This window comes from Microcaecilia unicolor, chromosome 11 (genome assembly GCF_901765095.1).
Source record: "Microcaecilia unicolor chromosome 11, aMicUni1.1, whole genome shotgun sequence".
Lineage (NCBI taxonomy): Eukaryota > Metazoa > Chordata > Amphibia > Gymnophiona > Siphonopidae > Microcaecilia > Microcaecilia unicolor.
Genome location: NC_044041.1, coordinates 67,289,657 through 67,302,423, shown reverse-complemented (window position 1 = coordinate 67,302,423; position 12,767 = coordinate 67,289,657). Strand labels below are relative to the sequence as shown.

At 51.0% G+C, this 12,767-nt stretch overlaps 1 protein-coding gene across 2 annotated transcripts in view; it reads left to right on the top strand.

Moving 5' to 3' along the window:
- Positions 1-12,767, top strand: part of SGTA (small glutamine rich tetratricopeptide repeat containing alpha) — a 52,972-nt gene that overhangs the window by 6,375 nt on the left and 33,830 nt on the right. For both annotated transcript variants that reach the window (XM_030219140.1, XM_030219139.1), the window contains exon 3: positions 12,491-12,594. In XM_030219140.1, the coding sequence (XP_030075000.1) occupies positions 12,491-12,594 (104 nt within the window). The remainder of the gene's footprint in view (positions 1-12,490; positions 12,595-12,767) is intronic.

Genomic DNA, 12,767 nt, shown 5'->3' with positions numbered 1-12,767 from the left:
TCCCGCTGGCTCCGTTTATAAAAAAAAAAAAAAAAAAAAAAAAATTTTAAACGTCTTTAAAGGCGTTTAATTCGACGTTTCTTTAAACGTTCATTGCAGCTACTCACTGGGACACCAGTTCGTTACAGCTCGGAGCGGCAAGCAGGTAATTTTACCTTTTTATAGCGGGCAGGGGGTTCCCCGATTCTTCTCCTCGTGGCAATGGCGTCGGAGGGCGAGGGCGCAAAGGGTCGCTCCCCGGATCGCTGGAGCGCTTCTAGAGGGGATGCGGGGGTTTTACAACCTGATTCGCCCTTGATGGGTGATAGTTTAGTGACCGATGAATGTCCCGGTCGTTCCTCCGGCGTGGCGGTTTTTTCCCGCCATAAACGCCCATCCCCTGCTCCTCGCCTCCGCCATCTTGGCCGGCCACGCGGCTCGGACGGCTTCTTCGGGGCCGCCCTTGAGGTTGGAGACATTAATGCCATGAACGCCCTTAATTTGGGCGACGGCACAAAAGCGGCTAAAGTTAAGCGCCGTTCTTCCCGCGCGGCTCCTTCACGGAGTTTCGCGCCGGACGCCATTTTGGATGCGCAGCATGTCTCTCCCCCGCTATTGCGAGCGCCGGTTGAGAGTGCGTCTAGGGCTGTTGCCCAGGCTGCGGAAGTGCACAGTCTGGGGGGTTTCTCCCCCGAGTTTGTTTTGCTGCTGCATCAGGCTTTCCTCATGCAAAACGCTGCCCCTGCTCCCTCTTCTGATAAAGAGGTTGAGGTTCCCAGAGGTAAACGCCCTCGGGTTGATTTCCAGGCCTTGGAGGACTTTTGTCTCCTCCGATGTAGATGAGGGCAGCGTGTCTGAGGTCTCCCAACGATCCTTTGCGGATTCCTTGGAGGAGATAGATCCCCGCTCGGATGGAGCGGATGACCCCTCTGCAGCGCGGCTTTTTAGCCCAGAGGATTTGCCCAACCTGTTGTTACAGGCCATGGACACTTTGAAGATTTCCTCTCCGGAGGACGTCTCTCCCTCAGCCCCTGTTGGCTCTGCCATTATGCTGGGGACGAAGCGCCCGCCTAGAACCTTCCACGTGCATGATGCCATGCACACCTTAATTGCGGCTCAATGGGATGTCCCGGAAACGAGCCTTAAAGTGGCTAGGGCTATGTCCCGCCTCTATCCTTTGGCTGTGAGTGAACGTGAGGCCTATCTGTGGCCTACCGTGGATTCTTTAATCACTGCGGTGACTAAGAAAACGGCGTTGCCGGTGGAAGGTGGCACGGCCCTAAAGGACGCCCAAGTCAGAAGATTGGAGGCGGCCTTAAGGTCGTCCTTTGAGGCAGCTGCTTTAAGTTTGCAGGCCTCAGTTTGCGGCTCCTATGTGGCCAGGGCGTGCCGGACTATGGTGCAGCGGGCTTCCCCCTCGGATCATTCCTTGAGGGCTGATTGGCCGGCCCTGGAATCGGGCTTAGCCTATTTGGCAGACTTGCTGTATGATGTCTGGAGAGCCTCAGCTAAAGGCATGGCTCAGACAGTCTCTGCGCGGCGGTGGCTTTGGCTGAAACATTGGTCTGCTGACCACGCCTCTAAATCCCGCCTGGCTAGATTGCCTTTTAAAGGCAAGCTGCTCTTTGGGGTCGAGCTGGACAAAATCGTGACCGATCTCGGCACGTCTAAGGGCAAGAAATTACCAGAGGTCAGGGCTCGGGTTAGTACTCGTCCCGATACCTCCAGAGGACGGTTGCAGGAAGCCCATCGGTACCGCCCGGGCAAGTCGGGTTCCTCTGCCCCCTCTTCCTTCAAGAGGAATTTCTCCCCCAAGCAGCATTCCTTTCGCAGAGACCGCCGTCCCGGAGGTGCTCCCTCCGGTCCTCCCCCAGGGTCTCGTACCCAATGACGGGGCCTTGGTCCACGCCCCAGTGCAGATTGGAGGACAGCTGTCCTCGTTTCTGGGCGAGTGGACCACTATAACTTCAGACGCGTGGGTGCTGGAAGTCATCAGAGACGGCTACAAGCTAGAGTTCTGCCAACCCTTAAGAGACGGGTTTGTACTCTCTCCCTGCAAGTCTCCGGTCAAGCTGTGGTAGTGCAGCAGACCTTGGACAACCTGATCCGCCTGGGTGCGGTCGTTCCGGTGCCAAAAAATCAGATTGGCAAGGGACGTTACTCCATTTACTTTGTGGTTCCAAAGAAAGGAGGTTCTGTCCGGCCTATCCTCGACCTCAAGGGGTCAATCGGGCCTGGAAAGTGAGGCACTTTCGCATGGAGACTCTCCGCTCTGTTATAGCGGCAGTGAAGGCAGGAGAGTTCTTGGCTTCCTTGGACATCAAGGAAGCGTACCTGCATATTCCCATCTGGCCTCCTCTCCAACGCTTTCTGCGTTTTACAGTCCTGAGACGACACTTCCAGTTCAGAGCCCTCCCTTTCGGGTTGGCTACTGCTCCGCGGACCTTTTCCAAGGTAATGGGGGTCATAGCGGCCTTCCTGCTAAAGGAAGGAGTACAAGTCCATCCTTATCTGGACGACTGGTTGATCCGAGCCCCCTCTTATGCAGAGTGCGGCAAAGCTATGGACCGGGTAGTTGCTCTTTTGAGCTCCCTGGGATGGATCATCAACTGGAAGAAGAGCCAGCTGCGCCCGACTCAGTCCCTGGTGTATCTGGGAGTTCGATTCGACACCCAAGTGGGCAGAGTGTTCCTGCCAGACAATCGGATTGTCAAGCTTCAGGCTCAGGTGGACTAGTTCCTAGTAGCCTCTCCTTTTGGGCTTGGGACTACGTGCAGCTGTTGGGCTCTATGACGGCCACGATGGAAGTAGTGCCCTGGGCCAGGGCTCATATGAGACCACTACAGCTATCTCTGCTGCTGCGCTGGACTCCGATGTCGGAGGATTATGCTGTGCGCCTTCCCGTGGACCCAGCAGTGCGCATGGCGCTGAGCTGGTGGACGCAGACAGACGAGTTGTCTGCAGGATTGCCTCTGGTGACCCCGGAGTGGATTGTCGTCACGACAGACGCCTCTTTGATGGGCTGGGGAGCCCACTGCTTGGGAAGGACAGCGCAGGGGCTCTAGTCTCCTGCAGAGGCAAGTGGTCTATCAACCTCCTGGAACTCAGAGCCATTCGGTTGGTGTTATTGGAGTTCATCCCGGTACTGGTGTTGAAGCCTGTACGGGTCCTGTCGGACAATGCCACGGCTGTGGCCTATATCAACCGCCAGGGAGGTACCAAGAGCGCCCCTCTAGCCAGGAGGCTATGAGTCTTTGCCAGTGGGCGGAAGCGAACCTGGAGCAGCTTTCAGCGGCCCACATTGCCGGAGTCATGAATGTCAAGGCGGACTTTCTCAGTCGCCATACCTTGAAGCCCGGAGAGTGGCAACTATCTGCTCAGGCGTTCTTGGACATCACGAAGCGCTGGGGCCAGCCGAGCCTAGATCTGATGGCGTCATCGGCCAATGGCCAAGTGCCGCGCTTTTTCAGCAGAGGACGGGACCCTCGATCCCTGGGAGTAGATGCTCTTCTCCAACAGTGGCCGACACAAGAGCTCCTCTATGTGTTCCCGCCCTGGCCCATGTTGGGCAGGGTGCTAGACCGGGTGGCAAAGCATCCCGGCAGGGTAATCCTGGTGGGTCCGGATTGGCCCAGACGTCCCTGGTATGCGGACTTGTTCAGGCTCTCAGTCGACGATCCTCTGCGGCTGTCAGTGGAGCAGGGCCTGTTACATCAGGGTCCCGTGGTGATGGAGGATCCCTCTCCCTTTGGTCTTATGGCCTGGCTATTGAGCGGCAGCGTCTGAGGAAGAAGGGCTTCTCGGACAAGGTCATCGCCACTATGCTGAGAGCGAGGAAGCGCTCTACTTCTACTGCTTACGCCAGGGTTTGGCGTATCTTTGCAGCATGGTGTGAAGCAGGCTCACTTTCTCCCTTCACTGCTCCAATTTCTTCAGTGTTGGCGTTCCTGCAAGAAGGTCTGGAGAAAGGCCTGTCGCTCAGTTCCCTTAAAGTCCAGGTAGCGGCTCTGGCTTGCTTCAGGGGCCGCCTGAAGGGTGCTTCCCTGGCTTCGCAGCCAGATGTGGTGCGCTTTCTCAAGGGAGTTAATCACCTGCGCCCTCCTCTGCACTCAGTGGTGCCTGCGTGGAATCTCAACCTGGTGCTAAGAGCATTGCAGAAGCCGCCTTTGGAACCCTTGTCGAGGGCATCTCTGAAAGACCTGACGTTGAAAGCAGTCTTTTTGGTGGCTATCACTTCAGCCAGAAGAGTTTCCGAGCTCCAGGCGCTCTCATGTCGAGAGCCTTTTCTGCAGTTCACTGAGGCAGGAGTGACTATTCGCACAGTGCCTGCCTTCCTGCCCAAGTTTGGTTCTCGCTTCTATGTGAATCAGCAGCTCTGTCTCCCTTCCTTTCGTAGGGAGGACTACCCAGAGGAGTACTCCGCTCTTGAATATCTGGATGTGAGACGAGTCATCATCAGATACTTGGAAGTGACCAATGATTTCCGGAAATCGGATCATCTGTTTGTCCTGTTTGCAGGTCCTCGTAAGGGTCTGCAGGCTGCTAAGCCTACAGTGGCAAGGTGGGTCAAGGAAGCCATTGCAGCGGCTTATGTGGCCGCGGGGAAGGTGCCGCCTATCTAGCTGAAGGCTCACTCCACGAGAGCTCAGGCGGCCTCGATGGCAGAGGCCGGATCCGTCTCCTTGGAAGAGATATGCAAGGCGGCAACGTGGGCTTCGGCTCATACATTCTCCAAGCATTACCGTTTGACTGTGGCTGCTCGGGCGGAGGCCCGGTTTGGAGCTTCAGTGTTGAGGTCAGGGATTTCTATGTCCCGCCCTGGGTGAGTACTGCTTCGGTACATCCCACCAGTCTATGGATTGATCAGCTTGATGATATGGAAGGTAAAATTATGTATAATCATACCTGATAATTTTCTTTCCATTAATCATAGCTGATCAATCCATAGCCCCTCCCAGATATCTGTACTGTTTATATTCTGGTTGAATTTTAGGTTCAAGTTTAGCCTTCAGTTACTTCAGGAGGACTTCGTGTTCAAGTTCTTCTTTCACTTGGATTCTTCAAGAGTTGAGACGAGTTTGTGTTACAGTGAGCTGCTGCATTCCTCTCCCCTCCGTTTTACGGGGCTGGATTGAGACATAAATTCTGCCGGCACTCCCTCCCGCTTCGTGCGGCTGTAGGGCAGCTTTGTACCCCTCCCGCTTCGGCGGTGTTAGGGTCAGTCAGCTCCTCCCGCGGTTGCGGTTGCAGGATAAGCCAGATCCCCCCGCATCGGCGGGTGTGGTGTCCCTCCCCCGCTCCGCGGGGATGAGCTGGACGGATTCCCCTCCCCCACTTGTGTGGGGATGAGCTGGGTTAATTCCCCTCCCCCGTTTCGGCGGTGGTGAGCTGGGCAGAGTGTCCCTTCGTGGGTGTAATTCTCTAAGTGCTGAGTCCTGCGGATGGAGCTTTGATATCGACATACTGAGGAGTTTCCGGCAGCACATGACCACATATAGGGAGGCAAAAGTTTGCTCTCTATCTCCACCTGCTGGTAGATGGACACAACCCACCAGTCTATGGATTGATCAGCTATGATTAATGGAAAGAAAATTATCAGGTATGATTATACATAATTTTACCTTGTAGAAAGGCACAAATCACCATTTACTATAGAAATTGGCAGCTCCTTCTAGTAGTATTGCGCTTTATCACAGTCCAGGAAAACTCCCCTGGGCAGACCAAATGGGTCAGTTGAATTTTATCTGCCATCCATACTATGTTTTGTCTTAGCATTTCTTCCTGTTCCTTTGGGCTTCTGCCTCTGCTGGAATGCTACATTTTGAGACTGGCCAGCTTGGACAGTGCTGCTTTGTCCTCTTCTGGAGGCACACCTAGCTAGTCAGGATTTTAGTATTTCTGCAGTGAGCTAGATTTGCATGGAGTGGGATCTAGTATATGCAAATTTATCTCATACATATTCATTTTGATAATCCCAAAAACTTGACTGGCTTGGTGTGTTCCAAGGAGAAGGTTGAGAAGCACTGACATAGGGGGTAACTTTACAAAGCTTGTTCTGCATGTAAAGTTAGTGCAGAAAAGGGCTTATACAGGACCATATATTCATGTATAAAGTGCACCTAGTTTTATACAATCTGTGCATAGGCATTCCTGGGGGTGTAATTTGTGTATACGTTACCCACTATCAGAAGAAGTGTCTGTAGGAGTAGTGTCTGGAACTATGTGCAAACAGTTTGAATGTATATATGAAATCTAATGTTTCCTTGTCATCAGCAGCAGATGAATCCATTACGAATGGGTTGTGTCCACCTACCAGCAGGGGGAAATAGAGAACACTGAAAACCATAGTGCCTCTAGGACGGCTAGCTCCATCTGCCTCTCAGTATTTCTCTATCTCCCAGCAGGGTTGGACGCAGCTTATTCAGCTCATTCAAGATTCTGCTTGGGGTGGCTCCTGTGTTTTTGCCAGTTGTAGCAGGGGTGTGTGGCTAAGTGGAGCTCACTTTAAAGGCACATAGGTTCGCCCTTTCCCTGCCTTTCCCACCCTCTTCTGCCTCCGGAGTGCCTCTGTAGCTGTTTGCCTCCAACTTTCCTCACAGCATTAAAAAAAACAAAAACCACGCTTTTCAGCGCTACTATTTCTGAGGCTTTTCCTGACAGTCGTGCAGCGTGACCGGAGCTCGTGGACTCGGTCCTTGGCGGTAAGAGCGGTACTCAGCTTCTCTGGGGAGGGCCCGCGGACGGCGTTCCGATCGGGGTGATTTGGATGGGAAGCCGCCATTTTGAATTTTATTCCACCATTTTTCGGTGATGGCTGCTGAGGGAGTTAAGCGCTGTTCCCGTTGTGGCAAGCGCAGATCAGCAGTGGGACTCTGTAAAATGTGCTGTTTAGACGGTAGAGCCAGTACAAGCATGGCGAGCGATGATTCTTCCCGCTCGATGGAGCTGGCAGCGGGCGCCATCTTGGAAGTGCCGCATGGTTCGACCCCCGCGGTTGTGGAGGAGTCAGAGCAGAGGGGCGCCTCGGGCCAAGGCTACCAGAGGAGCTCCGTTCCCCGTGGCTCCTTATTCTGAGACGGGAGGTCAGGGTGAGGTTTTCTCCCCCACGTTTGTGCTTATTTTACATAAAGCCTTCATGCTGAAAAGAGCTCTGCCGCAGGTGTTTGACACTGCGTTGCTACCTGGTCCCCCTCCAACGGATGATGGCCCGGGGCTGATGTCAGAAGTGGATGCATGCTAAGCATAGAGTGGGCCCCCCCCCCCCCCCCCCCCCCCGTGGTCGGGCTGTGGGGACTCTAAGGGATCTGGCAGGCCTTCGTGGTCTGAAGAGCCAGAGGAAGGTGCCGGTTTGCCACGATCTGGATGATCCCACTGCGGTCCGGATTTTCCATCGCGATGAGCTGCCAGCACTTATCTCTGATGCCTTACAGGCCTTCTCTATTGATGACTCTGTTCAAGGCGAGGCCTCCTCTGGTAATCCGAGGATGGCGAGTACTAAGAAGCCTGTTTGTGCCTTTCCTTTGCATGACTCCATCCAAGAGCTTATTTCGGCTCAATGGGCAAGGGCGATGGGGCATCTTTACCCTCTGAGTGAGGAGCACTTGGCCCGTTTTGGGATGCCTAAAGTGGATGCCTTAGTCACGGCAGTGACAAAAAAGACCACCCTCCCAGTAGAGAGAGGGGTCGCCCTGAAGGATATTCATCAGAGCGGTCTCGGCAGAAGAGAGTCGTCATGTAACAGCCAGAGTGGTCTCAGTACTGCAGTCTCTGGGTTGGGTCGTCAATATACCCAAAAGTCACCTGACCCCCTCTCAATCTCTAGAATATTTGGGGGTCCGGTTCGACACGGCCTCGGGGTTTGTCTTCCTATCCAACCAAAGGCGGTGCAAGCTTCAGAATCAGGTCCGTTTGCTCCTGAGGATGCCTCGCCCGCGAGCTTGGGACTTTGTCCAGCTGTTGGGCGTCAATGAAGGCCACCTTGGAAGTGGTGCCATGGGCGAGAGCGCACATGAGACCTCTGCAGATTGCCCTGCTTCAACGATGGTCTCCTATGTCCCAGGATTATCAACGCAGACTCACGTGTCTCCCTGCAGCCCGGCTCAGTATGGAGTGGTGGCTCTCAGACAGCATGCTGTGGCGAGGAATGCCACTAACGCTTCCCGATTGGTGCCTGGTGGTAACAGATGCCAGCCTGAAGGGCTGGGGATCACATTGGCTGGGAAGCTATGCCCAGGGTCTGTGGACACCTGAGGAAACGGGGTGGTCCATCAATTGCTTGGAACTGAGAGCGATATTTTAGGCTCTTCTGGCCTTTCACAAGACTCTGGAGGGACTGGCTGTCCGAGTTCTGTCGGACAACACGACAGCAGTGGCCCACATAAATAGACAAGGCAGCACTCAGTGTCAGGCGCTGGCCGCAGAAGCTGCTCAAATATGCCACTGGGCCGAGCTACATCTGCAGCTTCTGTCAGCAGCTCACATAGCAGGTCAGAGCAACATGCAAGCCGATGTTCTAAGCAGGTATCAAATCGACCCTGCGGAGTGGGAACTGGCAGACGAAGTGTTCCTTCAGATCTGTGCCAAATGGGGAACGCCCATTGCGGATCTTATGGCCTCAAGCACGCAGCTGTGGAATGCTCTACCTACAGACCTGAAAGCTATTGGCGAAATAATTAACTTCCACAAATCCTTGAAGACTCATCTCTTCCAAAAGGCCTACAAGAAAAATACATAGCCTACAAACTACTTCAACAATCCACACAGTTACCGCAGTTCATCTCTAACCTACCTAACACTTTCCGTCTATCCTCCCTTACCTAATCTTTAAACAGTAATAACTGTACTTGCTATCATGAAATGACTATGCCTATCTTCTCTTACCAACATTCAAAATATAAGAATTGTACCTGTTATCACGAAATGATTATGTCATAACCACACTCTGTAAGCCACTTTGAGCCTTCAAATAGGTGGGAAAATGTGGGATACAAATGCAATAAATAATAAATAAATGCCAAAGTCCCGTCCTTTTTCAGCAGACGGAGAGATCCGCGCTCGGTGGGGTTGGATGCCTTGGCTCAACCCTGGCCCCCGGGCCTCCTGTATGTGTTCCCTCCTTGGCCCTTAATAGGGTGACTTCTCCTGCGAATTTGGCTGCATCAAGGACTGGTGATCCTCATTGCCCCGGATTGGCCCAGGCGGCCGTGGTATGCGGACCTCCAGCGGATGCTGGTGGAGGCTCCCCTTCCCTTGCCTCTGGTACAGAACCTGTTGATACAGGGCCCGGTGACCATGGAGGATCCATGCCGCTTTGGTCTTACGGCCTGGCTATTGAGAGGGCGCAATTGAGGGACAAGGGCTATTCTAACAAGGTAATCTCCACTCTTTTTCAGGCCCGCAAGCGTTCCACTTCCATTGCCTATGCTCGGATCTGGCGCCAGTTTGAGGCTTGGTGTGTTTCTAAAGTGATCACACCTATGCGGGCTTCTGTCTCGCCGATTCTTGAATTTTTGCAGGATGGTTTACAAAAAGGCTTGGCCTACAATTCAATGCGGTTCAAGTGGCAGCCTTGGCATGTTTTCGGGGGAAGGTCGCTGGCCTCTCCTTAGCTGCACATCCAGACATTGCACGGTTTCTTAGAGGGGTGCTTCGGCTCCGTCCTCCTGTGTGGGCACCTTGTCCGGCTTGGAACCTGGGGCTAGTATTAAAGTATCTTCAGTGTTCGCCCTTCGAGCCGCTGAGGCGAGCTTCGGAGAAGGATGTGACTCTAAAGACAGTCTTTTTGGTGGCCATTACATCGGCGAGACGGGTGTCTGAGCTCCAGGCGCTGTCCTGTCGAGACCCATTTCTGCAATTCTCAGAGTCGGGAGTTACGGTACATACTGGGCCTTCCTTCCTGCCTAAGGTGGTTTCAGCGTTTCACCTAAACCAGCCTATTTTTCTGCCCTCCTTTACTAGGGAGGAGTTTCCGGAATCTTTTGGCAGTTGCACCTTCTGGATGTGCGCAGGGCTCTGTTGCAGTATCTGCAGATGTCAAATGCTTTCAGGACCTCTGATCACCTTTTTGTATTGTTGTCAGGTCCTCACAGAGGGTCTCCAGCGTCTAAAGCCATTATAGCCCGTTGGCTTAGGGAAGCCATTTTTTCTGCATATCTGCTATATGGCCGGCCTCTGCCTGATGCCTTTAAGGCACATTCCACAAGAGCGATTTCCACCTCTTGGGCTGAGACGGGAGCACTCTCTCTTCAAGAGATATGTAGCGCAGCTACTTGGGCTTCTAAGCTCTCTTTTGCCCGTCATTACAGGCTGGATGTGGCTGCCAGGAGGGACGCGCTTTTTGGAGCACAAGTGCTTGCGCGTGGTGTGGCTTGTTCCCGCCCTATCTAGGGATTGCTTTGAACATCCCATTTGTAATGGATTCATTTGCTGCTGATGACAAGGAAGGGAAAATTAGGTTCTTACCTTGGTAATTTTCTTTCCTTTAGTCACAGCAGATGAATCCATGATCCCTCCCTGATTGACTCTGTTTTGTGTTCAGTTTTTCCTGTAGACATGTTCCCTCATTGGGAGAAGTTGGAAAACAGTCTTCAGGATTTCTGTTCTACTACAGGAGGTTGAGTTCGTCCCTCCTTTGTGTTATTGCTCCTGTTCCGGGGCATTCGTTCGCTGTGAGGAAAGTTCATGTTATGCTACTTTGTGGTTTAACAGTGCTTTGGAAGCTTCAAATACTGAGAGGCAGATGGAGCTAGCCGTCCAGGAGGCACTATGGTTTTCAGTGTTCTCTATCTCCCCCTTCTGGTAAGTGGACACAACCCATTCACAATGGATTCATCTGCTGTGACTAAAGGAAAGAAAATGACCAAGGTAAGAACCTAATTTTCCCATAAATTTTGAAGGTGTAAAGGTACCTTTCTGGGATCATTTTCAAATGAGAATACATGAATATGGGTTGAACTTATAAAATTTTCTCAGGGTGTTGTCAGGTTCTGATGGCCGAGACTCTTCTTTTACTTGCTATGAGTGGTGAGCGTTGTTTCTTTAATAGTCCCCTGCCCAGATCAGCCTGAACAGAAGTCAGGTTCATAGCTGAACATCTTTATCGTTTGAGTAGTGATTGTTCTCCTGACCTCTTTCAGTTTGTAGGAAAGACTAGACCAGAGACAGGGTATAAGCAGAATATACATTTTGAATTTAAAATGAGCCTATCTGGTTTCTAATACTGATTATCTTGCTTATTCCAACCTGCATTATGTAGTAACTTAGTAGACGAACTGGCCCATCCAGTCTGCCCAGTTCTTGTTAACTACAAACAGTTACCAGCCACAAGAACACCCCTTTTGCAAAGAGGTTTTATGTATTTATGTTAAAAAAAAAAAAAAGTTGCACATGACAGTTTTAAAAGTGATTTTCCAAACAGTTGGCAGCCAGGTGTGTTTGGAATTGGCTGTATAAGGTCTCATTTAGTTTGCACCCAGCACCCTTCCTTTCCTTGGATTAAGCTACAACATTACTAGTACTAGTGTGGCTGTTGCCCAGATATCCAGTCTAGAAGATCATCATGGCCTTTATGGGAGGCAGCCTACCAGCAGTGATCTGGGGAGTTGTAGCTTATTTACATCATTGCAAGTTTAACAGCCATTGTAGCGCATGCTTATACTGCGTTTCTTTCTATAACACTCGAGACCTAACTTTGACGTATTCTTGTTGACATCTACCCAGTCTGTCTGGCCGATTACTCCTGCTACTTTGAAGCTGGTATTGACCCACTTACCTCAATGGCCCGCAGTGTTGCTAGTCATTGCTTCAGTTGCTCTTCCCATAGTTGTATTGCATTCATTTTGACTTATTTTCATTCTCATGTAGATAAGCTGAAGCATTTCTTGCATGGCAATATGCATGTGTATTATTAGCCCCACTTCCCATCCACTAGAACTTAATGTTTCTCACATGTGACATCTGAAGTAGGGACCTGTGTAATTCTTTCACTGGTTCACTAAATGGCATCAGGACCTGCAAAGCATCCTGTTTTCTACAGTTCTGATATGGCTGCTAGAATTTGCACTACTTTCATCTAATGCAGCCTTGCTTAGCATTACAGGGCATCTTGTACAGGTTGTCTTTCTGGCATTATTTACTTCAGTATGAATGACTGCTTCTGTTAGTGTAAAACAAAATTTATTTTCGTATGATACCTGGCTGATTTGTTTACTTTTCATACAGTAAATCATTTTGTGCATGGTTGAAGACAAAACATTAAACTAATGATCACAAAACAAATGCAGTGTTTCTGAATCAAAGAAATGCTATCCAGACTACCCTAAACTATACAACTTAGGATGAAAAGAGGCACATCAGTATTTTAAAACAATTAAAAATTGTAATTTTATTCCAACTAGACCTATATTTCTTGAACTGAAATATTAGTGGTGTATGTTTCCATAAGAAATGTTGACATCTCTTGAAATATATAGAAGTGAAGTGCAAAATCTCAGTATTTCCCTTTCATCCCCAGTTGCAATCCAGTGTCTGGAGACAGCCTTTGGGGTTTCTATGGAAGATCATAACCTAGCAGTTTCTAAAACACTACCCGAGATTTTTGCTGCAGCTTCGCTAAAGGTATGAGATCTGTACTCAGCGAACATTCATCCTGTAATAAGATCAAATTAGTTTCTATGAAACTTTCATTTGTGCAGTAGTGGAGGTAGATTACCTCTCAGCTGGAGCATCCCAGTGGGCAGCACAGGGAATATGTTGACTCTCTGTGAGATCCTTTGGGGAATAAGCTACTG